Source organism: Barbus barbus, assembly GCF_936440315.1.
Source record: "Barbus barbus genome assembly, chromosome: 30".
NCBI classification, from domain to species: Eukaryota; Metazoa; Chordata; class Actinopteri; order Cypriniformes; family Cyprinidae; genus Barbus; species Barbus barbus.
In genome coordinates, this window is record NC_136758.1 from 10,874,292 (window position 1) to 10,900,386 (window position 26,095).

At 36.7% G+C, this 26,095-nt stretch overlaps 2 protein-coding genes across 2 annotated transcripts in view; both read left to right on the top strand.

Annotated features, from left to right (window-relative positions):
- The window catches only part of LOC306850608 (dihydropyrimidinase-related protein 5-like), a 618,334-nt gene that overhangs the window by 501,888 nt on the left and 90,351 nt on the right, over positions 1-26,095 (top strand). The window lies entirely within an intron of this gene.
- LOC306850124 (dystrobrevin beta-like) overlaps positions 1-26,095 on the top strand; it is a gene marked incomplete at both ends in the record, with an annotated part of 53,225 nt that overhangs the window by 20,662 nt on the left and 6,468 nt on the right. The window contains 6 exons of the mRNA XM_079385575.1: positions 7,792-7,866; positions 23,030-23,120; positions 23,395-23,480; positions 24,436-24,549; positions 25,356-25,452; positions 25,615-25,635. Of these exons, the coding sequence (XP_079241701.1) occupies positions 7,792-7,866; positions 23,030-23,120; positions 23,395-23,480; positions 24,436-24,549; positions 25,356-25,452; positions 25,615-25,635 (484 nt within the window). The remainder of the gene's footprint in view (positions 1-7,791; positions 7,867-23,029; positions 23,121-23,394; positions 23,481-24,435; positions 24,550-25,355; positions 25,453-25,614; positions 25,636-26,095) is intronic.

Here is a 26,095-nt window from a genome sequence, read left to right on the forward strand (position 1 = left end):
AAATGATCATAATGAAGAAGAAAAGTAGTGTGGCATAGTCTTTATTTATTCTTTATTTTTATTCAAAATATATAATTCAAAATAAATATTTTAAAAATACTTTTTAGTTTGGGGGAAAAAATGTTGTTCCTGTTTCAACAGTGGTGTAAAAAATCTGAAAAATGAAATGACCAATATGTACTAAATATTCTTTGTAGGAATGTACTGTATAAAGTCAATAAGGTCAATTTGATTTCATGTTTATTTCATTAGGAACTTGTCTACCAAATGTGAATATGCCATTCCTCTTTCTTTTATTTGCTTAATCAGTATGAATTAATGTAATGTAACTGAAATCGACAGTGATATATAAACAGCCAAGGCCATATGACACTGATGTTTCACTGCAGATGTGCAGCGTGGGCCCAGAACCAGAGGCATAATCCGGCTGGAAGGCAGCACATGCATTGATAACTTTCAGCTGAGACGGGATATTAGATCCTCCATATTTCTCCAGCTCGGGCTCTGTGAAAGTACTCACTTCACTGTAATTAACCAGAGGAGAAGAGTGCCTGTGAACGGCCCTTGATGTAAATCATTTGACTTCATAAAAAAGATGTGAGCGTGATTTTTGCCTTCCTTTCTGGCGAGGACAGAACATCAGGATGAATAAATCTACATTCGTAGCACGTCTGACATCTAAGACTTGTCAGTCTCCATCTTTGAATCTAGAGGAGTTTGCTAATCAAAGTTTAGGAGACGGTTTCATCCTGGTTTGATCTGCTTGATAAATTTGAGTGGTTGGAGATTAGCTAAAATGTGGCATTTGAGGTTCAAATTAGAGCTGAAGAATCCGGATCTATTGACTAAGAGTGATGGGGTGGCACCTGTTAGCAGTGGGTTACATTTTTAGGATTATATTGCACCATATGCGCATTGATTGGAGAGATACCTCTAATTAGAAAGGCATCGAAGTTTCTCATACTACCCCAACTTATCCCATAAATCTAGCATGGAGAATTGCAGTAGTATGCTCTAAGTGACTGTGCCTGAAGGATGGGTCAGGGTTGACTAGTTGCTCAATAACTGACTAGCTGGTTGGTGAGGGTGATTAGTTTAATTTAGTTGATTTATTTAATCTTTTTAAAGAAGCTTGTAGTGTGCTGACAGTGTAAAAGTTTTTTTTGATGACAAGGACCCCCCAAATATGATGGTCTCCCTGGATCCCGTCCCCAAAACTCAGAAACTGTTGGTACATTTCATAAAGAAATGGCAAGTAACACATTAAATGTGAAATTTTGAAGTTGAAAGACTAAAATAATATTTTCTTGCAAAACATGCTTCAATAATCATAAATAATTTATTTTGTACAGTGAACCTAAAGTTTTACATTTTCATGCATACAGAACTATTGACACTGTGTGAGAAATATTTAAGTGGTATTATAAAAATATTTATTTTTATTGAATATATGGACTTTTAATTAGAATTTAATTGTATTTTGACATTTCACAACTAACCAAATTATTATATATTATTATAATAAAATGTTATTATAAATTATTATTTTAAATGAAGTTCACAGTGTATCTATCTACCCACTTTTAATGTTAGATATATAAATTATGTATAGTTCAGTAAAATTCAATAAAAATTTTTTTAAGTTAATTCTGTTAATAAAAATAAAACTCTCTCTGATGTTTATAAATTCATCCCTACAGTAAAAACAACAAATTCACCACCTCCTCATTTAGTCATTTACATGTACATTTATCCATTTAGCAGACGCTTTTAGCCAATCAAATTTGGAAGCAATCAAAATCAACAAAAGAGCAATGATATGCAAGTGCTATGACAAGTCTCAGTTAGCTTGACGCAGTACACATAGCAATGTTTTTTTTTTTTATATATAATAAATAAAAAGCAAACAGATAGAATAGAAAAAGAATAGAGCAAGCTAGTGTTAGAGGCCTTCCTCAACAAAAGTTTCAAGACAGTCACTACCAGCATTTTTCACACATGAAACCCATTATATTTAGTAAATACGCAAGATTATCTTGTCCAGTAAATGTACTACATGTTCTAACCACACACACAATGGCTTTCCGTTCTTTATCCGCACTGCTTCCATTCACACATCAGTGCCAAAATGCCATATGCCAGGAATGACCTTTAAAGGGGTCATGAACTGCCTTTTTTTATTATTTTGTACCGTTCTCTGAGGTCCACTTATAATGTTATCAAGATTTTTATATTTAAAAAATCATAATTTCAAAGTAAAAGGCTATTTTCTGTTGTGCTTTTGACCCCCCTCATCAGAACACTCTGTTTGAATAGGCATTGGATTGAATAGGATTGTAGACTCGGAAGTAAACGCCCACTGCTATGACTGGCAAACAGTCGTGTATGTTTGACAGCCTTCTGTGATTTAGGTTAAAAATGCATAAATACTCATATCAAATAATCTGTAATAATAGACAAAGCAGCGAGCACGTGATAAAAACAGCTGCTCACACTTGTGTTGCGACATTACTGTCAGATCCAATATAGTCAGCACAGCATCGTCTTTTAGTTTCAATCTTTCTGAAAATCCTGTGTTGAATTGTACCTTGTTTGTAAACGAATCCACGGTAAAATGAAGTGAACAAAGGACTGAGTTCTCACTGACGCGGTCTGGCACAAGTTCATCTACTCTTTCCTAATGTTGGGATCAGAAGGCAAAAGACTGTTTTTCCACAACTTGGCACTGCACAGCATCTTGTTGTCTTTGGAGCATCTTTATCATTTGGTTTCTGCGTAGATCTGCATTTGCCTCTTTCATTATTTACACTATGTGCATGAATCGGTGGGGAGGATAAACAGGCAGCGATGTAGAAGCAGGCGTTGATCTTCTTCTGCGGAGGTGGTGCTTATCCACACTATTACATCATAGAGTGGCACGTTCCACAACCTGTCGTTTTGGCAGTCTGGCTTCAATATAACGCACCAGCCACTGACGCGTTTGGCTGCTGCTCCTCTTACCGTCCCTGTATGGTTATATATTATTTTATTATTTATTTTATTTATCTATTTTCTCCTCCACTCTTGCGGCTGCGATGTGGTTGTTCCATTTTATATACTTTGGATTGTTGCTTTTATTTTTGCACTCCACTTGGATTAACTCGCGGCGTGCTAAGGAGAATCAACTCTGTGGACTGGCTGTGAATGTGGATCTTGTGACATTGAGCTCATGGTGTGCTTCAGGGATTCAATCTGGACCGGCCGTTTATGTGGACTTAAAGACTATGGCCCTAAGGTACACTGCACGCCAACTTTTGAGCTTAAAACCGTTTTCTTATCGTTAACCTAAAGATTCTTATGAACTTTGTCAAGATGCTGGCTTGCTGCGTCCTAAACGCTACATACATCGGGGCTCGAGGTGCAGCCTTTTTGTTTAATCTCCTCCTAATGTATTTAACTTTGTCACTACATGCCGGCGTAAGATTAACTGTTTGCCTTCCACTGGTGTCGATCATAGGAATTTAATATCTGTCCCCCGTGTGGAGGATAAACCACTGCCGTCTTTATCGCATAGCCCGATTCATGCTGCATTGTTTAATGCCCGCTCTATGAATAATAAGGCGCTGCATTTAGCTGATCTAATCTCTGATAAAAACTTGGACTTTCTGTTTTTAACTGAAACGTGGCATAAAGGAGATGCTGTACTACTGTTTAATCAGATCACTCCTCCTGGATTTGGAACTTTAAACCTCCCGAGGTCATCTGGTAGAGGTGGTGGTATTATTGCTGTCTACAATTGGCAGTTCAATGTCAGTGCTGTGACCATTCCTCAATATTCAACATTTCAGTGCTTGGTCTTAAGTTTCTCTGGCTCTACTTCTACAATCATTGCTACTGTCTACAAACCACCTAAAATTAAGTGTCATGCAGCTTTTATGTCTGATTTTGCTGACTTTTTGACAATGCTGACCCCAAAGTTCCATAGAATCCTTATTGTGGGGGACTTTAATATTCATGTGGACCAAAGTGACTCTGTAATGGCAAAGGAATTTCTATCATTACTGGACTGTTTTAACTTTTCGCAATTGGTAACAAGTCCGACACATTGCAAAGCTCATACACTGGATCGCATTAATTGAGCCTGCAAGATCTTATTTTTCTCAGACTATTGAAAACAACCAAGGAAACCCGAGACACTTGTTTAAAACTATAAATTGCCTGCTTCAAGTTGATGCCGTTTCTCAGTAGTTATGTAATTCATTTCTTAAATTTTTCAATTTAAAAGTTGATCATGTTCATAAACAAATTTCTGTTTCACCTGTTTCTACCACCACATGTCACTGTTCACCTGAGTTCACTGATGTTTCTCTTATTAACTTTCCTCAACTCGATACTGAGACTCTTAAACGGGAGGTATCTAGCATGAAATCTACCACTTCCTTGCTTGACCCTATTCTGACTAGCTTATTTAAATCTTGCTGTGATGCTTTGTGTCCTGCTGTTCTCAGTATTATAAATGATTCCTTACAGACTGGGGTTGTTCCAGCAGCATTAAAGATTGCTGCTGTTACCCCTGTACCTAAAAAAGAAAACGTTGCACTAGATGATTTCAATAACTTTCATCCTATTTCAAATCTCCCGTGTTTGGCAAAATTACTTGAGCGTATTGTTGCCTCTCATTTGTGTAATCATCTCATAGTTAATAACCTTTTTGAGTCTCTTCAGTCGGGTTTTCGTAAATTTCACAGTACTGATACTGCCTTGGTCAAGGTCACCAATGATTTGTTGATAGCTTCTGACTCTGGTGCAACATCTGTTCTTATTCTTCTTGATCTAAGAGCTGCGTTTGATACTGTGGATCACAGTCTATTACTTACTCGTCTTGAAAGAGTGTTTGGTGTGTCTGGGAAGTAGTTGCGGTCTTATTTTACTGACCGTTCCCAGTTTGTTTCTATGGGTTGTTATAGGTCCGAGATTAGCTTTGTCTCAACTGGTGTCCCTCAGGGGTCGGTTTTAGGCCCTTTACTTTTTAACATTTATTTGTCACCTGTAGGTCACCTTTTGAGATCGCTCGGCCTTCATTATCATTTGTATGCCGACGATACACAGATTTATATACATTCAAATCCTCATGAGCGCCTTGACGTTGCTTATTTGTCTGACTGCATTACTGAGATTAATACATGGATGGATAATAATTTCTTGTTTGAACGGTGATAAAACTGAAGTTATGCTTATAGGTTCCCGTCATCAAATTTCTCAGTTCATGACCCCTTTAAACGGTTGTACCATTTAGCGTTTTTCTACTTTGGTGACATTTCTTTCCACAATGTAGATAATTATTTTTTGACACATGGGTTTACAACTAAACGGCATGGAGTAACTGCATCAGCTCTTTCAAAACTTTGTGATAGGCTTGAAAAATATATGGAAATGGCTTGTGAAGCATGTCTTAGGTGTCTAAACCAGTCTAATTATGCAGAGCTAGTTCAGACAAACTGCCAACTTGTCAAATTTAAAAATATGTAGATTTGCACTTAAAGTATTAGACTATTGTTTCTGTGTAGACTGCATTGTGTACAGTAATTGTGTTGTAAATGAAGCTCTCTGCTGGAAAATAGGGGATTGTTTGCTCTGGATTATGGCTAATGTGGGTGGCTGGAAATAAAGATTGGAGAATTTGAAATGTTCTTAGGGAAGAATATATTTATTTTTGAGTGGCTGAAAGTATTGTACGTGCATCTAAACCGAGGAGCCAGGAGGCTGGAAGAGAGAGAGAGAGAGAGAGAGGGGGAAAAGGAGAGAGTAAGAGTGTGTCTGGATCGTCACCGTGTCACGTGACTGTCAGGTTTCCTTGGAGACAGCAGCAGTGTTGTGCATTGAGATGCTCCTTCAGTTGAGCACAGAACAGGACAGGCAGCTGGACAGAGCGGTCACCGCTTACGTCTCACCGCTTGACAGACGGCCACTCTTTGCCTTGCGGGAGGTGGGTGAATAATTGTATAGAACAGAAGCGCTTTCCTAATTAAAAAATGAGTCTTTTGTGTTTTTAACATGCAGTTATAGTAAATGTCTAGCACTGTTGTTGGGGATTTGCTTGCCATGTGTTGGATCACTTTGCGCAATACTGGTAACTATTTCCTTCAAGGTCTCGGAAGGATGCCACAGCTCGGCTGCTCGGATTGCAATATGATGACATTTCACGATTCGTGTGACATGATGCTAGCATCCTCAGGGAACATTAACGTTAGGACGTCTCAGTAATGCAAATGCGCCGAACCTCTGAGCGACTGAACTAAGGAACGGCATTCTTTGGATGTTTCCTTTCATTTAAAGAGATTGCATTTTGTATTGCAGTAGACAAACACTTCAGATATGAGCAAGGTTAATGGAAAACCTGGGAATATCAAGGAATTTTAAAATTATGATTTTCAGACTAGGAAGTCACTGAAAAGTTATGGAAATGTTGTATTTAATATAGATTTTTCAAGTTGTGCTAAACTGATTTTTTAGTAGATTGTTTAAAAAAAATTAAAACTATCCATTAATTATAAATAATGGAAGAAAATATGGAAAATTCATGAAAATGTATCAAACAAGATGTAAAAATGAATAGGGAAAATAAACATGAAAGAACTAAAACTAAAAATATTGGTATAGACACAGTTTTCACTCAGAAATGAATAGCAAATTTCACAATTAATTACAAAGAAACTGAATAACATTGATTTAAACAAACATTTGAAGTAGAAAGAATGAGATAGTATTTTTGTAAAATGTACTTCAATCTGTTTTATTTACAATTTCACAAAAAAATTACAGTGTGATATAAGGAAGGGAAGTTTTTAATATTATTTTTTAAATATTGTTTAAAAAAAATAACTTCATTAATCATAAATAACTGGGAAAATGATGGCGATAATTGTGAAAATGTTTTAAACAAGAAGTCAAAAATAGGAAAAATAAAAATGAAAGAAATAGACTTAAGATATAGAAACAGTTTTCACTTAGAAACTGATAGCAAATTTCACAATTAATCACAATCATCAAGTAATACATGGAATTAAACATACAATTTCGAAGTAGAATGAATGAAATAGTATTTTCTTGTAAAATGTACTCCAATAAAGTGTTTTAATTACAATTTCACAGAAAAAAATGACATTGTAATGTAAGGAAGGGATGTGTTTAATTTGGTTATTTCGTATGAATTTCTATGATGTGATTTGTATGAAAACGTGCGAGTTCTAGAAATAAAGCATGAAGGTCAGTGGGTCACAAGCAGATTGTATGAAAATGTACAAATAAGATTTTGTGAATTAATAGGAATTAGCCACCAGTTTGCCAAACCCCAAAAAAGTGAGTAGACAAAAAGCAATTTATAACATCGAAATTTTGGAATTACCCTTATCAAATGAAGCGAAAGGTCTTGTCAAGTGTGTTCATCAGGACTTGCGGGCATCGAGTCCAGATGGATCCCATAGCACTGTTTACTCACACAAATTACCTTCTGCAATGTCACCCCCTCCTATTTCTCCCAGCCTTCTCGGATTTCTGCAGCTTTAATTAGAATTCCTCCAAACCCTTTTGTCGTCTTGTTAACTTAATTAAGTTTGGGCAAATAGCATTAAATTAAAACGTGTGCATCCAGAAGGCGATTATGATGAGGAAGTTTAATGTGCGCTCAAACGGTGTACTTCAAAAATAACATCACTTCTTAGAGCAGTTTGATGTCCCTCGCTCACTGGGAAAGCTTAGAGCGTCATCCGTAGGTTTGTGTCTAGGCTTGACTCAAACTCTGTGATTTTGCAGTCAGCTGAGGCCAGTGGCCAACGACATGAACGATACGGTTCTCATTTCCTCTGGGGCGCCCACACCTTCAAAAAGGTAAGCGCTCCACACAGGCTTCTGTCTGCATGCTGATTGTGTGTGTGTGTGTGTGTGTTTTAAGCTCCTCCACTTAAGCCTGTTATGTAAAATGGCTTGTTTTGAAATTATGCTGCACCGATGAGTAGAAGATTGTAGCATCTTTCTCTGGGCGGAATATTTTCCATGTTTATTGCATCGCTGCAGAATTAGGTTGAATGTTTGCCTTTCAAAGGCAGATGACTAAAAGCAGTGAATCGAGAAATTGGCGTGCTGTCTCTGAACCCTCTGCGCTTCCCGGGCTGGGCTGCAGCCCAAGGTGATCCGGAAGATAAACTCTGATGGAACGAAAGCCTTATCTTGTAAATAGAGAGCTGGTCAGGTTGGCTTTTTCTGTTTTGTGCTGTTGACACATGCCCAGGTTCCCAAGACAAATGCCTTTGCTTATAGTCTCTTAACACTGGTCTTTCAAGCATCGTGAAGTTTAAGGCTCAGATTAGCCGAAAATGAAATTCTGTCATCATTTATTCATCCTCATGTCGTTCTAATTCCTTCAAGACTTTCATTCTTCTATAGAAAACAAAAATAGATTTTAGGCAGAATGTTCATGCTGCTCTTTTCCGTAGAATAAAAGTGAATTAGGACAGATGATATAAAGTTTCAAAAATTACAGTGGAAAGAAGTACCATAATAGTCCATTTGATTTGAGAACTATATTTTGTATTTTTCGGTGCTATACAATAACTTCATGTGAGTAACAGAATGAAATTTAAAGGAACACTCCACTATTTTTGAAAATAGGCTCATTTTCCAACTCCCCAAGTTTTACAGAGTTTTACCGTTTTCGAATACATTCAGCCAATCTCCAGGTCTGGCGGTAGCACTTTTAGCGTAGCTTAGCATAGATCATTGAATCTGATTAGACCGTTAGCATCTCGCTTAAAAATGACCAAAGAGTTTTGATATTTTTCCTATTTAAAACTTAACTATACTCTCATTCTGGCATAATAATCAAGGATTATTGTAAGTAGTCCCTGAAAGCAGTCCCCATCTTTATCATAACTAGTTACCTAGCTGGGGACTACTTTCAGGCGCTGCGTAATATCATTACACCTGCTGCACACATAGTACGGCAGCAAAGGTCCTTGATTATTACATCAGAATGAGAGTATAGTTCCTAGCCATATCGACCTAGAAAATTTCATTTTCCGTCGGTCTTAGTACACGGTGTAACTACAGAAGAGTCAAGTTTTAAATAGGAAAAATATTGAAACTCTTTGGTCATTTTTGAGCAAGATGCTAACGGTCTAATCAGATTCAATGATCTATGCTAAGCGACGCTAAAAGTGATACCGCCAGACCCGGAGATCGGCTGAATGGATTCGAAAACGGTAAAACTCAACTGTTTAACTCTAGGGGAGCTGGAAAATGAGCCTATTTTTCTAGTTGTTATTCACTGCAATCTTCCCAGCCATGGTATTTTAGTATAGGGACCAATTCTCACTAGTTGCTTATTAGCAAGACTATTATTAACATATTGGCTGTTTATTAGTACTTATAAAGCACATATTCTGCATGACCACATTCTACATCCCTAATCCTACCCAATACCTAAACTTAACAACTACCTTACTATTAATAAGCAGCCAATAGGAGTTTATTGAGGCAAAAGTCTGTTGAGGCAATTGTTAATGGTGAGAACTGGAGATTAAAATAAAGTGTGACCCCAGCCGTTGTAACGTAACGCCGTTCTAGGAGAACAGGAAGACGAGAAATACCAATTAAACAGATCCTTTAATGGAATAAACTTAAACAAATACCACAGTTCACAACATTAACAAAAATTTTAGACTCGACGAAGGCTAGAACAAAACTGAATGCTTATAAAGGAATAGGAACAAAGGAGTAAACGAGATAATTAACAAGATGAGCAGGATGAATCATTAACTAAACAAGGACAGGAACTACCAAATAAGGGCAAAACAGAACTAAAAGGAAACCGACACGTGACAGCCGTAGTTGGGAAAATGAAAACTGTCTGGCATAATTTACTCACTCGCATGTCGTTGCAAAACTCTATGACTTTCTTCTGTAGAAAAGAAGATATTTCGAAATATTTATTTATTTATCCAACCAAAACTGATTGGTTATACCAGAATTCTTCAAAATATCTTCTGGAGAAGAAAGAAAGTACAGTACATATAATTTGGAATGAGATATAGGTGAATAAATGAGGAGAGAATTGTCATTTTTGGTAGAAATGTCCCTTTAAAATTCAGTGACATTCATGGTTACTTAATTTATGTGACGATTTATGAAGAAAATTATGGTTAGATGAATGTGGTGAAAAAGTACAACATTATAAGAGTTTGTTTTACATTCTTGTGGGAAATTCTCACGCAAAGGTTTTCAGCAGCTGAAAAATGATCATGCCATTGCTCCAGCAGTATTTCATAAGGTGGCATTTATAAGAGATGGTTTGATGCAGTGAGTGAATTACACACAAAACTTTCAGAGGGATTGACTTCAAAGTTTTGGCAGAAATTTCTCATGAGATTTTTCTTGCACAACCAAACTTGTCTCTAGCATTGTAAACATCTTAATTTACTGAAGTATTTTTTTATTATTTACATTCAAGCATTTGGTATATGTTTTTTTAAGCTACTTGCATTGTATTAAAGATCATGCATTCACTGGGAATTGAACCTATGACCTTGGGTTTGCTAGTGCCATGCTCTACTTTTTGAGCTATATATAGAAATTCAACTTTATAATGTGTAAATCGAAAAAGTATTATTGACAGGTTTTTATTTTTCATTTTAAACAGATTACTGTTGCTATAGTTTGATGTCTGTTGTACATTCTGGCAAATATATTGAAACATATATATGGTGTACACTTATATGTAGAAAAAAAATACTTTTACCCCCCCATACCAGTTTTTGAGTGTTATTTTAGTGTCATTGATATACTTTTATAGTTTTTATTAATACTTAATTCATTTTTTTTCTTTCCATTTTCATTTTTGAAAATGTTTAGTAATTTTGTTATGTGTCACTTTTTTAATGTTTATATAGTTTACATTTTTGATCTCAGTGTTTCGTGTTTCATTGGCAACTAGCTAGAATAAAAGAAGTTATTTCAGATAAAAGTAGCAAATGTTTTTTATGGTGTTAATTTTGTTAACTATAATAACCTTGCCTTTTATTTTGACTTCTTTTATATTCAAAGCTTCATTAGTGGGATCAGACACTCTATACTCCCTCATAATTGTATGAATTTCTTTGGAAAAGATACGTACAGAAACCCACAGTTTATTGCGTAACATTTTGTATTTTATTATACCGGTGAGCCCTGGTGCAAACATTTCCATCAGCCGAAAATTCAGTCCCACTCTTTATAAGATCCACCATTCCCTGTTTATTTACAGCCGCTGCCAAAGCAGCCCGTTCCTCGTAGGCTTTCTAGTGTCGCATGCCTTCATTTGAACACATATTGGAAAGTAAGCCGTTACATTTGTTGTCATTGTGTCAGGCCACTGACAATACTTAATATCGGGTGAATACTAAAACACATCGAGTCTCGGAGCGACGCGTGTCGTGACGGCAAATCACTTAAATGGACCAGATGTGGCATGTTTTGCACAGAGAGGGGTTGGTTTGTGTGTATTCTGCTCTAAATATAGCTCAGCATTGAGGCAGGACTATGGACGGGTAAACACTTCACCCTACATGAAGTCCCTCACCGTAATGATCAGAGTCAGTCTAAAAGGAACTGACTTTACTCGACTCTTTAACCTCAGGCGATCGGAGATGCCACGCATTTAAATGAGGTCTGTGGTCAAGGGAGATTGTAGATGTTAGTTTCATCTTCGCTTCCACCAAAAACTCGCCACTGGTTATGAAATCAAAAACACAGACTGTCAGTCGCCCTGCTTGAACCTTTCACCCAACATCACAAGCTTACGTTACAACACATTGTTTGTGTGAGTACAATGTCAAATGCCGGTAATGCCTGCGGCGCCAAAAATTTATGCGGAATTATAATGCAGTTAATTCTCGTCTCGACTCTTGTTTACTGGAGTCTGCCAAAATGAAGATGTTAGGGACACAAGAAGTGCTCCTTAGCATTCTTATGTAATTATGCTGGGTTCAACCCATCACACTTGATTACGTTTGTCAGTCTTGATGATTTTTAGCAGTCGATACCAATACCTGTGAAATTACGCAGATTACTAAAAGCATTCAATCGAGAAATTGGCTGCTGTCTGTGAACCCTTGGTGCATCTCAGGCTGGGCTACTGCCCAAGGTGATCCTTTGATCGTTTATTTGCATGTGCTATCTGCATTGTTTTAGCACCTCATTCGCTAAAGGAATTATGCAAATCAGGCAAAGCTGCAAGTGCATCAACAAAATCTGTAATGAATGCAATTCCTGATCTTTCAGGCCGGTTATAAATTCTTTATTATATGGAGGATGCGGCAGACTCCTGTGATCTGGCAAAGAACACTTTACTGGGACTCTAGCACTATTTCAGTCCATTAAGCAACAGGTTCAATTAAGATTAGTGGGTGATTAGTGATTAAGATCAAATTTTATGCCAACACAAGTAGATTTTCATGATTCTAGTTACCTATTTTGTTCCACAGTAACGATTGATATTATGGAGAACACACTCCTTCATTTAAAAAGTTAATACTAACTATATAAATACTAACAAATTATTAATTACTTTAAACGATTAACCTATTTAATCCCAATTTTTTTTCCATATATGAAAATATCCAAATGACGTGTCATTAGTAACTCTTTGAAATAATCAATAATGTATATATTTTTTTTTTTATCTTTTGGGAAAGTGTGTGAAAAATTGTGTATCAGTCTGGTGTGACAGTCTGACTGGTGGGATATATGGGATATGGAACATATTTTTGCAGTCATCAAAAGTTTTATATATCTCAGCTCAACTATTTTAAACTGTTTCATAACATTCTAGGGTTACTATTATGCAGAAAAACAACACTAATAGGAATACTGAGATAAAAGACAAAAAAATACAACCATCAACGTATTTCAAAATGGTTACTTTATTGTAACATATATCATAAAATAGGGTTACACTTTATTTTAAGGTGTCCTTGTTACAGTTTAATTATACATTTAAGTACTGAGTAATGTTAATTCACTATATGTACTTACTATATGGTTAGGGTTACTTGCATGTAATTATGCATAATTTAGAGTTATTATAATTGTAAGTACATGTAACATGTGTAACAAGGACACCTTAAAATAAAGTGTTACCAAAAAATGTTATATTAGTGCTACCAGTATTACAAAATCAGTATTGTAACTTATTTGTAAAATTTTAATTTATTCACTGTAACTTTTTCATTGCTACATTTTAGTGTAACCTTCACTAACAACTGCAATTGGATGTGTGTGGATAGCTAAATGCACTATATTATCCCACCAGTCACAATAGTTGCCATCAACTTGTTTACTCATTCTATGGTCATTATGTGACAATTTGCACTACATATTTAATTGAGACCCTTTATTTTTTCCATATTTGCAGGAAATGCACCAGTCAATAATATTTTTAGCGATTTATAAATGAATACCTTCTTTACGGTCACGGTCATTGTGACTGGTGGGATTAAATTTATAGCTGATGTATATAGTTATCAAAAAGCTTGAAAAGTTTCAGATCTGTAAGATTTTTTAAAATGTTTTTGGAATAATTTTCGTTTGCTCACCAGTGCTGCATTTGTTTGATCAAAAATACAGTAAAAACAGTAATACTGTGAAATATTACCACAGCCTAAAAGATCTGTTTAATATTTGATTATATTTAAAATTTTGATTATATTTATTTATTTTTGTGATGCAAAGCTGAATTTTCAGCATCATTACTCCAGTCTTCAGTGTCACTGTGTCACATGACCCTTCAGAAATCATTCTAATATGCTGATTTGCTGATTTTCTTTTTATTAATATTATTGTGCTGCTTAATATTTTTGTGGAAACCTTGATACTTTCTTCAGGATTTTTTTTTTTTTTTTGATGAATAGAAAGTTAAACAGCATATTTGAAATAGAAATCATTATAAATGTCTTTACTGTCACTTTTAATTAATTTAATGTGTCCATGCTTAATAAAAGTATCAGATTATTTAAAAAAAATGTTACTGACCCCAAATTTTTGTTAGTTATGGACGACAAAAAATACAGCTATGGAAAGCAGCTGTCTGTCAGTGTGTGCCTGTGGAATTAAGTTTCAGTATTGCCACAATGCAGTAAAAGTTTGGTTTTTAACTTTTTTTCTTTTAAATAATATTATCTTGGCACTGAAGTACCAGTACTTTTAACATTGCTGATGTTTGCCATGTTATAAGCCATAATGATTTTGTTTGGACAGTAACACTGTGCATTGCAGCTTGATGAAGATGACTTTCCAAAATGACATTGCTCATGTAATTTATAAAACAGACAGCTTTATGTACACTTGCACACTGTTACAAAATCATCATCCTGTTCCTCTTCAGTAGTGACACTTGGTACAAACCTGGGACGTGATCTGGGTGATGCACAAGTGGCAAACAGCCACGTCTATATACCTCATAGTCTATCAGCCCGATTAAAGAGGAGGCATGAGAAAAATAACTGCATTAGTATTTAATTACAATAATAATAAATATTATAAATTAGATTTTTGAAAGAATGTGTATATATATATATATATATATATATATATGTAGCAAATTAGCTCAAAGTGAGATGAACATAATTTATCATAACGGGTTGTTATCAATTATATATTCATCTTCAGGAATTAACTGTAGCATTAATAGTACAATAAAATGATTTGTTCGTCTGCAGTATGGACAGTTTCAATTGTCTATTGACTCTAAGGAAAATTATAACCATTGGCAATTTAGCACTCATATAAAGGTCGAATGTGGGGCCAGGTCTGTGAATTATATGCAAATGTCAAAAGGCTAAAAGGGGTCTCTTAAGACATAAAGTCCCAATGACCATCAAGGATCATAAGCAGATGCTACATATATATATGTATACAGACATGGTCAGAATTGTTGGCAAACTTGGTAAATATGATCAAAGAAGGCTGTGAAAATGAATCTGCATTGTTTATCCTTTTGATCTTTTCTAAAAAAAATTCACAAACCTCCATTTGTCAGTTTAACAGCTCTAAATTTTCTCCTATAATGCCTGGTGAGGTTAGAGAACCCCTGACAAGAGATCAGAGACCATTCCTTCATCCAGAATCACTCCAGACCCTTTAGATTTGTGTTGTTTTTGAGGTTTGTGTTTGGATTATTGTACAGTTGGAAGATTCAAACATGGCTCATTATAAGATTTCTAACAGAGTCAATCACTTATTGATTTTTTATCTGTTGGTATTTGATAGAATTCATGATGCCATGTGTCTAAACAAGATGTCCAGGACCTCCAGCAGAAAAATAGGCCCACAACAGCAAAAATACCACAGTATATTTCATTGTACACATGGGGTACTTTTTATCCCCGTGTTCACCAAACCCATCTTGAGTGTTTGCTGCTAAAAAGCTAATTTTTTTGTTTCATCTGACCATAGAAGCCAGTGCCATTTGAAGTTCCAGTCGTGTCTGATAACTGAATACGCTGGAATGTGTGTTTGGATGAGCGATGAGAATTTTTCTTGAAACCCTCCCAAACAACATGTGGTGATGTAGGTGCTGTTTGACAATTTTTTTTAAGGTTTTCTGACACCGAGACTCAACCTTTCTCTACAATTCTCCAGCTGTGGTCCTTGGAGAGTCTTTAGCCACTCAAACTCTCCCTCTCACCATGCATTAGGACGATATAGACACGTGTCTTCTTCCAGGCAGTTTCGTAACATTTTCTGTTCATTGGAAATTCTTAATTATTGCCCTGATGGTGGAAATGGGAATTTTCACTGCTCTAGCTCTTTTCATCACACACACACACATGTTTGTTTTTGTGAAAAGTGGGGACATCCCATAGGCGTAATGGTTTTTATACTGAACAAACTGTATGTGCTATTGCCCTACACCTACCCTACACCTAAACGTAGCCCTCACAGGAGACTGTGCATTTCTACTTTCCCCCCAAAAAACTCACTCTGTATGATTTATTTGAGCTTTATTGTACCAATAAGGTGGCATCCATTTGAATTAAAATTATAATTTACACTCAGTACGTTATTATTGCATACAGTTTTTTTTTTTACTACAATACTGAGGTGCAGATAATTGCCATTATTTGCAACAAGTAGTATACATATATATATATTAGATCGCGATTAATCGTTTGACAGCACAGATGTGTGTGTGTGTGTGTGCGTGCGTGCGCGTTTTTGTGACAAATGAGGACATAAATTTGTATAATGACACAGGTATTACAAGGTGAAGGTGACTTTTCAGGACATTGCCCCATGTCCCCACTTTCAAAACGTTTATAAATCATACAGAGTGAGTTTTTTGGGGGAAAGTAGAAATGCACAGTCTCCTGTGAGGGCTAAGTTTAGGTGTAGGGTTGGTGTAGGGCAATAGCACATACAGTTTGTACAGTATAAAAACCATTACGCCTATGGGATGTCCCCACTTTTCACAAAAACAAATGTGTGTGTGTGTGTTGTGAAGGAAAATGTAAAAAAAAATATTACAACAACCCTTGATTTCTCTAACTCTATCAGTAGCAAGATTCAGTGTGAAACTTTTTGGGGCTTGAAACTTCATAAGAAGTTTTTCTTTCTCTCTCCAAGTCATTTTGGGTGTAATTGCGTGGCCTTGTAGGAACATCAGAGCTGTAGGCGGGACAATGAGCGCGAGCGAGTCTCTGCTGATGGTGCACCTCTCCAGCATGCGTTCATTTACCGGGTTGGGCCTTCAAGGACAAGTGGCCTTGTGTACAATTTATCGTCTGCTGGGTCATGGCCAGTCTTGCTGCCAGAACAGAAATATCATTTTCCATTTGCTCCGAATGAGTTTTTAATTTGAAGTTAAGTGAGTATTGACCACCTGTCACTGGATATGAAATCATAGACTCCCGCTCTATCACAGTCTGGCCATTCAGAGAGTGTTGATATGCTCTCCATGTCCTTTATCCACTTTTGGTTTGGAAAGAGTCAGAGTGTACTTTTTATTTGACTTTTTTTACATTTAGACTTTACATTTAATTTTCATGGCCATTGTCTGTCCTCGCTTTGATCCTTAGGATTTAATGTTCCTTCAGGACTTTTATGATTTAAACTATTCTTTTGACAAACTATTAACTATGTGAAGTAATTTGTTAATATTTATCATGAATGGCAGATGTTCACACTGTCACTTCTAGTTACCATATATACTTTTATTTTGGCAATAAAGTTGAAGTGATGTGATCTGTTTTTGTTTTTTGTTTTTTTTTATAGTATTTTTCCCTTTTTTGGACTGTATAGAGTAAGCATGGAAACTATGTGCCACCAATTTTTAATTTTCCATAAGGTTTTGCATGTTTGGACTTTTTTTCACTTGTACTCATTGTGTGGCTGGTGAATTGTAATTTAAATTTTAGTAATTGTTTTATATTTCAAATACAGTTTTAATATAATTGAATATTTTTGTAATGTTATATTTAGTAATAAATAATAATAAAACATATTTTTATATATTTGTAATATTTCAAATGCAATTTTGATAATTGAATATTCATTGTCATAATGTAATAATAAAAATAATGTATTATTATTGTTGTTGTTAGTAGTAGTATTGTTGTTGTTATTATATTATTTATAATGATTTTATTTTAGTAATGTTTAATACTTCAAATACATTTTAATATAATTTAATATTTTTTTAATGTTATATGTAATAACATTATTATTATTATTAAGTTTGCAGGGGCATATTTTCATTTAATGAATTTCAGAAAGACCCATTTGTTTCAGTTATTCACCCACAGCTTTTCCGCTCAGTGAGTTTTTTTTTCTTAGTCCCTTGCTTTGCACTGGTATTTGTCTTGAATAAGTGCACATCATTTTAAACATATTTGTTAAAAGTGCTCCTCATTTCTTTGCATAAAGCTGTTTAATGAGAAATAATTACCCAGAGCACCTTTAAGTGTCAATATAAGGGCCTAACAGTCGCTGTCAGGGTGCCATATCAATAAGTGGATTCCAGTGGATCATTCTCAGCGTGACACTGATTATTATAAACAGCATGTCTTTCTGTGAGACGTCTGGCATGAAAACAACCCTCTTAATGAATCACTCCACTGAGAGTGTGAGAGTTCAGGCAGGTCACGGCGGGGCCACAGGGACTGACACAGCAGTCCAGAACTGTGCAACTCATTTATTATCCTATTGTATTATCAGACTAATATAATATTTGTGTTACATTTGATTGATGAATGCAGCGTGTGCATGTTGATAAATGTGTGTTTTGGTGTGGGGTCTAACTCGCAGAATATACACATTCACACATATGCACATGTGATTCACTCCTAATTGTAGAGCACTTAGTGAGGAAGAAAAACATATGCTCCGTCATCTGCTCCAGCCATATGCCAAACCCTATAACATAAGAGCCGGCCACACTACCAGAGCCTATGCATTCACTACACACGTCTGCGCTCTGCATCCATTCAGACACAAGGTACCTGCTCTGAGGATTTTAGGTGGATGAAAATGCTAATACTGATATATTACAAATAATCTAATGTAATTATAACAAATTAAATCGATATAAAATTGCTGAAATTATATTAGAAATTACTAAATGTGCTAAAAAAACACACTAAAAATATGATTATAATATTTTATATAATTATCTAAAAACTACTCAAAATTCGCTGCAGAAATGTGGAAGAAAATATACTAATCATATATCTTTATAAATAAATAAATAAATCATCTTGACTTTGTCTGCAATGAATGTATATAAAATAGCTGTAAGTAAATGAACATTTTCAAAATATTTACTCAAAATTCACTAGAAAAATTTGGAAATTATATTATATAAAAATATTTACTGAAACATTTGGAAAAAATATATATTATATATCTGACCATGGGACTGCGCCATAGATCTGCTTCCGGGTGAGTCAGTGCCCGGCGGAAGGAGATATCCACTTTCCATCCCAGAGCAGAAGACCATGGAGGAGTATATTGAGGAGGAGCTACAACAAGGTTACATCCGCCCTTCCACGTCCCCTGCTGCTTCGAGCTTCTTCTTTGTCGCAAAGAAGGACGGAGGGCTAAGACCTTGTATAGATTACAGGGCACTGAATAAAATCACCGTTAAGTTTCGCTACCCACTTCCCCTGTCCCAGCGGCGCTAGAACACCTACGCGGAGCCAGAGTGTTCACCAAGTTGGACCTCCGCAGCGCCTATAACCTCATCCGGATACGTGAGGGGGATGAGTGGAAAACAGCTTTTGTGACCCCTACTGGGCACTACGAATACTGCATCATGCCATATTGCCTAGCCAATGCCCCCTCTGTATTCCAGGATTTTATACACAACGTTCTCCGGAAGTTTCTCCACAAGTCCGTACTCGTCTATATCGATGACATCCTCGTGTACTCCCGGAGCATGGCCGAACATCGCCATCACGTTGCGGAGGTCCTGAAACGCCTGAGAGAACATCATCTCTATCTGAAAGCAGGAGAAATGTTCTTTCCATCAAGACTCAGTGCAGTTCCTTGGTTACAACATCGATCACAATGGTATCCAGATGGACGAGGGGAAGGTAGCCGCCATCAAAAACTGGCCCATCCCCACGACCATTAAAGAGCTGCAACGTTTCCTTGGTTTCTCAAATTTATATCGTCGATTCATCCGAAACTACAGTACCATTTCCAGTCCCCTCACCAACCTCCTGCGAAACAAACCCAAAACCCTCTCCTGGTCTCCATTAGCCACCGAAGCCTTTCAGACCCTCAAGGATGCATTCATCAGCACTCCACTTCTCGTCCACCCCGACCCTGAGAAACCGTTCATCGTGGAGGTGGATGCCTCTACCACTGGCGTTGGAGCAGTGTTGTCTCAGCAGCAGGGGACACCAGCAAAACTCCATCCATGTGCCTTCTATTCCCGTAAACTCAGCCCGGCAGAGATGAACTATGACATCGGGAACCGCAAGCTACTAGCCATCAAGCTAGCGCTCGAGGAGTGGAGACATTGGTTAGAGGGTGCTCAACAACAGTTCACTGTCTTAACAGATCACAAGAATCTGGAATACCTGCACGACGCTAAAAGATTAAACCCACAACAAGCCCGATGGGCATTGTTCTTCACCCGTTTCAATTTCTCCATCTCGTACCGACCTGGCTCCAAGAACGGCAATGTCTCCACCAACACTCCACCGGGCTGTCCACCAGGACTCAATATATCCCCTGGACCCAGCGCACTCCTCTCATTCAGTCAGCACACTCCTCTCTGGGCACTGGCCACCCAGGGGCCAATGCTACCCTCTTGTTGCTGAAGGAACGCTTCTGGTCGCCCAGCATGGCTCGAGACATCAGAAGCTTCATACAGGGGTGCTCTGTATGTGCCATCTCTAAGAGCCCTCGCCATCTACCATCTGGCAAACTCCACCCGCTGCCCGTTCCTGATCGACCCTGGTCTCACCTAGGAGTGGATTTCATTACGGACCTTCCACCTTCAAGTGGCAACACATGCATCCTGGTAATTATTGATAGATTCTCTAAATCAGGGGTGGGCAAACTTTTTGACACGAGGGCCACATCAAGTTTTCCACATTAAGTGAGGGGCCTCATAATATGAAGCTTTGATTTATTTAAATTTTTTTTCTAAATTGACACTCACTTACTACTGTACTATGTATACTTGTACCTACATGGCAGTTCTATTCTTGTACCATCTCTACCTATTTTTATGAGCACTTTATGACACACAGATAAGTGTGTCAAATCAATTAAAATTATAAGACACATTTTATAATTTCATTCAGAAATAATGCAAAATAAATTAAACGTTTACAAACATTAGAAACATGTATTTATATTTCCTACACTCCACAAACAATCCTGTAAATTTAGCAGTGTTCAGAATAGAAAAAAGACATTGCTTTGATTGCTTTATATAAGTCGCCTTGGAAATCGCAGCACATTTCAGATGAAAAAACGCAATTTATAATCCAGAAAAACATTACTATATCCATTTTCATAAAAATGTGTGTGGAAAACAGAAGAAAGCATATCTTTGCAAGATAAAACGACAAATTATTTCCATGTTTTCCCCACAAAATTACAGCACCCGTGAGCAGGAGGATAACACTGGCATTTGTTCTGATACTGGAAAGTATTTTAATAATTTTTCAAACAGTTCCAATACAAGGCATTTTTCAAAACAAATGAACACTTTCACATTTTTAAAACGTAACTTATTTACAATGGTGCCAGTTTTGTAGTGTATATAGCTATTTTGACTTTTTATTTTGTATTTTCTGTGCGGCTTGAACGCGGTGTCCGTCAAAAATAGACTAGGCGCCTCTCTTTAGTGAAGCCGCGCAGAGAGCCGCTTCTGAAACGTGCCGCAGATCGACTGGAGCGGCGGGACAGTGTAAATCAGGGGTTATATACTGCAATACAGGCTACAGCGCCATCTATTGGATTTTACTGATATTGCATATTGGAACAACTGCCTCACGGACTGGATGAAAACTGCCGTAGTTTGCCCACCTCTGCAGATTCGTATCTTTTTTTTTTTTAAATCCCTCGCGGGCTGCCACAGGAGTGATAGCGGGCCGTAGTTTGGACACCCCTGCTCTAAATCCTGTCGTCTTATCCCCCTCAAAGGACTTCCGACAGCCATGGAAACTGCTGAACTGATGTTCAATCACGCGTTAAGATATTATGGGATCCCTGAGGATATTGTATCTGATCGAGGCCCTCAGTTCATTTCAAGAGTGTGGAAGGCATTCTTCACCCTCCTAGGTGTGACAGTCAGTCTCTCCTCTGGGTACCACCCTCAGTCGAACGGGCAGACGGAGAGGAAAATACAGGAAATTGAACGTTTCCTGCGAACCTTCTGCCACGACCACCAGAACTCTTGGAACCAGTTTCTGGGCTGGGCCGAGTACGCACAGAACTCTCTTCGTCAGCCTACCACTGGACTCACTCCTTTCCAGTGCGTTCTCGGCTACCAGCCCCCTCTCTTCCCTTGGTCTGGCGACCCATCGGATGTCCCATCAGTCGATCACTGGTTCCGAGAGAGCGAGAGGGTCTGGGACGCAGCTCACCACCAGCTGCAGAGGGCATTGCGCTGTCGGAGGATGACGGCCGACCTTAGACGATCCACAGCGCCATCATATCAACCTGATCAAAAGGTCTGGCTCTCCAACAGGGATATAAGGATGCGCTTGCCCTGCAAGAAGCTTAGTCCCAGATACATTGGCCCCATTGTCACCTGCACCTGTCTCCCATCAGCACACTCATTAGGCTGGCTTCATAAGCAATCCCTTCACCTCACTTCAATGTCCGGTCTCGCTTACGCATGTTTGGACTCACTCACACGCAAATCTTCTTTAGAATACTTACCTTTCAAGTGTTGTCTCCTGTACTTCCCTGTGTTTCTCCAGCGTCCAGTCCTCGTCCTCCATCGTCTCCTCGTCCTCCAAGCTCCGATCAAGTTCCTGTAGTGGATTCTCTCACCAGCTCCTCTGCCCACGATCTCCTGGTTCAACTCCAGTATCCAGAAGTCATCCATCCTGAACACTCACCTGAACCACCCGCTCATTCTGCTGTGCCATTTAATAAAATCTGTCTAACTTTCCTCTCTTCGTCTGGGGGTTCATTCCGTAACAATATCTTGACTGTGTGTATATAAATGTATAAAATTGCTGTAATTAAATGAACAATTAAAAATATTTACTCATAGTAAAAAAAATGAAACATATATTATATTAATAAAGTATATTATTATAAAGTAAATTATGTATCATGGCTGTACTTGCTTTGAACTATGAATAGTTCTTATATCTTGAGCAGCCACATTTTAGAGTATCTTCCCCAAAACTGTTTCCTGATGGTCATCTATAATCTCAGATGTTTCATTACTCATCTACCATCATCCGTCTCACGCTCCATACCTCTCTTTGTCTCTCTTCTTCCAGCTGTATGTATTTCTTCTTATTATGTCTCTCTGTCTGGACCGTAGCACCCTTGAGAGTCCCAGCAGACTGGATGAAGAACATCGTCTTATCGCGCGATATGCAGCTCGTCTGGCAGCAGAGGCCAGCAACTCCACTGTGAGACTCAATTCACAATCACACTCAAATTACACCTCAGTACTTTACAATGAAGAAAAAGAAAAAGCTCCTTGTTGATTTAGTTTTCAGAGGACACTTTTTTACTTACTTAATTTATTGAAAATCACCAGCATGTTTAGTAACATTCATTTGTGTACATCTGGCTTTTATGCTCCATAACTTGGCAGCATATTTTTTTTTATGTGTTCATTTATTGGCATCTTTCTAATTAGTTTTGAGCATAATAAGTAATACTGATTATTTTGTCTTTCAGCAATGTCCTCCAACTGATCTGAGTTTCAACTTTGATGCTAATAAGCAACAGAGGCAGCTCATCGCAGAACTAGAGAATAAAAACAGGTGGGGTTTTTAAACAGTTAAATGTTTCTTGCTTTGTGATGGAAATACATTACTTCAAGCTAAATGAAAATAAGTCATTTTGTATTCATATTTACTGTCACGTAAAAGAATAACAATAATTGAAATGCTGTAATTATGTAATATATTTACTTATTCAAACGATAAAAACATTATTTAAATTAAATATTTAAATATTATAAAGAGTTAATTAAATGATTCAGTAATAGCAGTAATAATAATAATTGTTATACATTCAATTATTCAAACAAAAATTCATTCAATATTTAAGTATTATTTACAATTAATACTTATTAATTACAGTTAATTAAATTATATAATAATAATTCTAATTATTATTATTGTAATATATTTAAATATTCAAACAAAAAATTACATTTAACCAAATTATATAATGATGATAATGATAATGATAATAATAATAATAATTAGTTTTATTATATTTAATTACTCGACCAATAAAAAGCATGAAATATGTCAATTAAATACTTAACTATTATTATAAATTAAATGATTTAACAGTTATAGTAATAAGGTATATTATTATTATTATTACTATTATTATGTAGTTATATAGTACAGTATATTCTTAATTTAAACATTTAATGTTTTATTAATAATAATAATTGTTAATGTTATTATTATTGTTATTATTACATTTAATTATTCAACCAATATAAACATTAAATATTTAAATTAAATACTTAACTATTATTATCAATTAAATGATTTAACAACTATAGTAATAATGTCTATTATTATTATTATGTATATAGTTGTATGGTATATTGTTAATATAATGTTTTTTATTATTATTATTATTGTCGTTGTTGTTGTTAAAGATGAGTGATTAATGAGACTGTGCTACTTTAGAATTGAGTGCTTTCAAAAAGATGCCAGTGAATTTCATTTTGGTTTCTGTGTTTGGTGCATATAGGGAGATACTGCAGGAAATCCAGCGTCTGCGTCTAGAACATGAACAGGCTTCTCAACCCACTCCAGAGAAAGCCCAGCAGAACCCCACTCTACTGGCAGAGCTACGATTGCTGCGGTACACAAACACGCTCACACACAGCCTTTATACACGTATGCATAAAAAACAACAGAATGGATGTAGTTGTAAAGAGGAAGCGTTCAACGTTAAATGACCCATAACTTTCTTTTAACCGGAGCGTTTCAGTGCATTTGAGGTTGTTAGGAACATAACAGGTTTTAAATGGACTGGGTGGGATTTCACTCCCTGTAGTCACTGTCATGTAGTCATTTAGACGGAGTACCTTTTATAGGCACAAGATGGCATGTAGGAGCCAAATTAGTTTTCTTAATAATATGTTGGTCTCACTAGATGAATGAATGAGGACATTTTCATTATGTCCACATTTCCTTCTTTGGTTTAGTTTCATGGAGATTTAGTCACATTATGTGTATTACTGAGCAGTACTATGTATTTAATGAAAGAGTTGAGTGGAAAGGGGTCATATTCTACACTTGTGTCATGATTTTTTTAATGTTAATCAAAATTTCGTAATTTAGTTTTACATTTTACCATTAGCCGTCATCATTTTAACCCATAAAAGCTTTGTTTTTGGTACTGTATCTTTAAGAATGGTATATGCGAATATCCTGGCTCTAAAGCCAATACCATTATAGCATGAGCCATTTTTCCTCTTAGTTTTTATAAATTGTATGAGTGGGTTTTGCAGGGAGCATAGTACAAGGAGCTTTTTATTTCAAAAGAGCAAAGAAAATCCTGTTTTCCATCATATGTGCCCTTTATGTCGTGTATATTTGGCAGTCATTGATTTTTATGATTCATATGGTGATTCATGTATTCATTTTGTTTGTCATTTGGTTCAGGCACAGAAAAGACGAGTTGGAGAGGCGCATGTCGGCCCTGCAGGAGAGCAGGAGAGAACTGATGGTCCAGCTGGAAGGTCTCATGAGGCTGCTGAAGGTACGAAACTTGTTGGACAACAATTTGGCTCTTTATTTCCCTCGGCATGTAGGAAAACTCACTTTTTGTCTCTCTTTTTTTCTTCACCTTTCTCTTTCTCACCGCTGTGTCTCTGACGTGTCTGCTTTCACTCACTGTCATCACTCATCTTCTGGCTGACAGGATGAAGAGCAGAAACAGGCAGTAAGTGTTCCTTTAATACAGCTCTGCAATTCTGGAATAAACATGCGGGGTCACAGCTGCAAAAGTTTGAACTGATATGTATTGTGTTTTGCAAAACAGACATTTTCAAAAAAGTGACTGGTAAAAGATTAACGGGTTGCATAACACGGAAAAATGGAGAGTATCGCAGACAAAAATAAAAACTTTTACTCACCCTAACTTTCTTTTTTCTGTGGAATGTAAAATGAGATATTATAAAGAATGTTCAGGCTGCTCTTTGCCATGCAATGAAAATTAATGGGGAATTTTTTTTCCCACCAAGCTCTGGAAAGAATGCAAATGCTACAAATATACTTTGAAATTAGTTAATTTGACTGCCAACACATAACACTCACAGTTAAGGCCAGTTTTACCAAACAGGGCAAATTAGCACGAGAGCGCAATTCAAAAAGAGCACTGATGGACGTGAAAATTTCTGCAG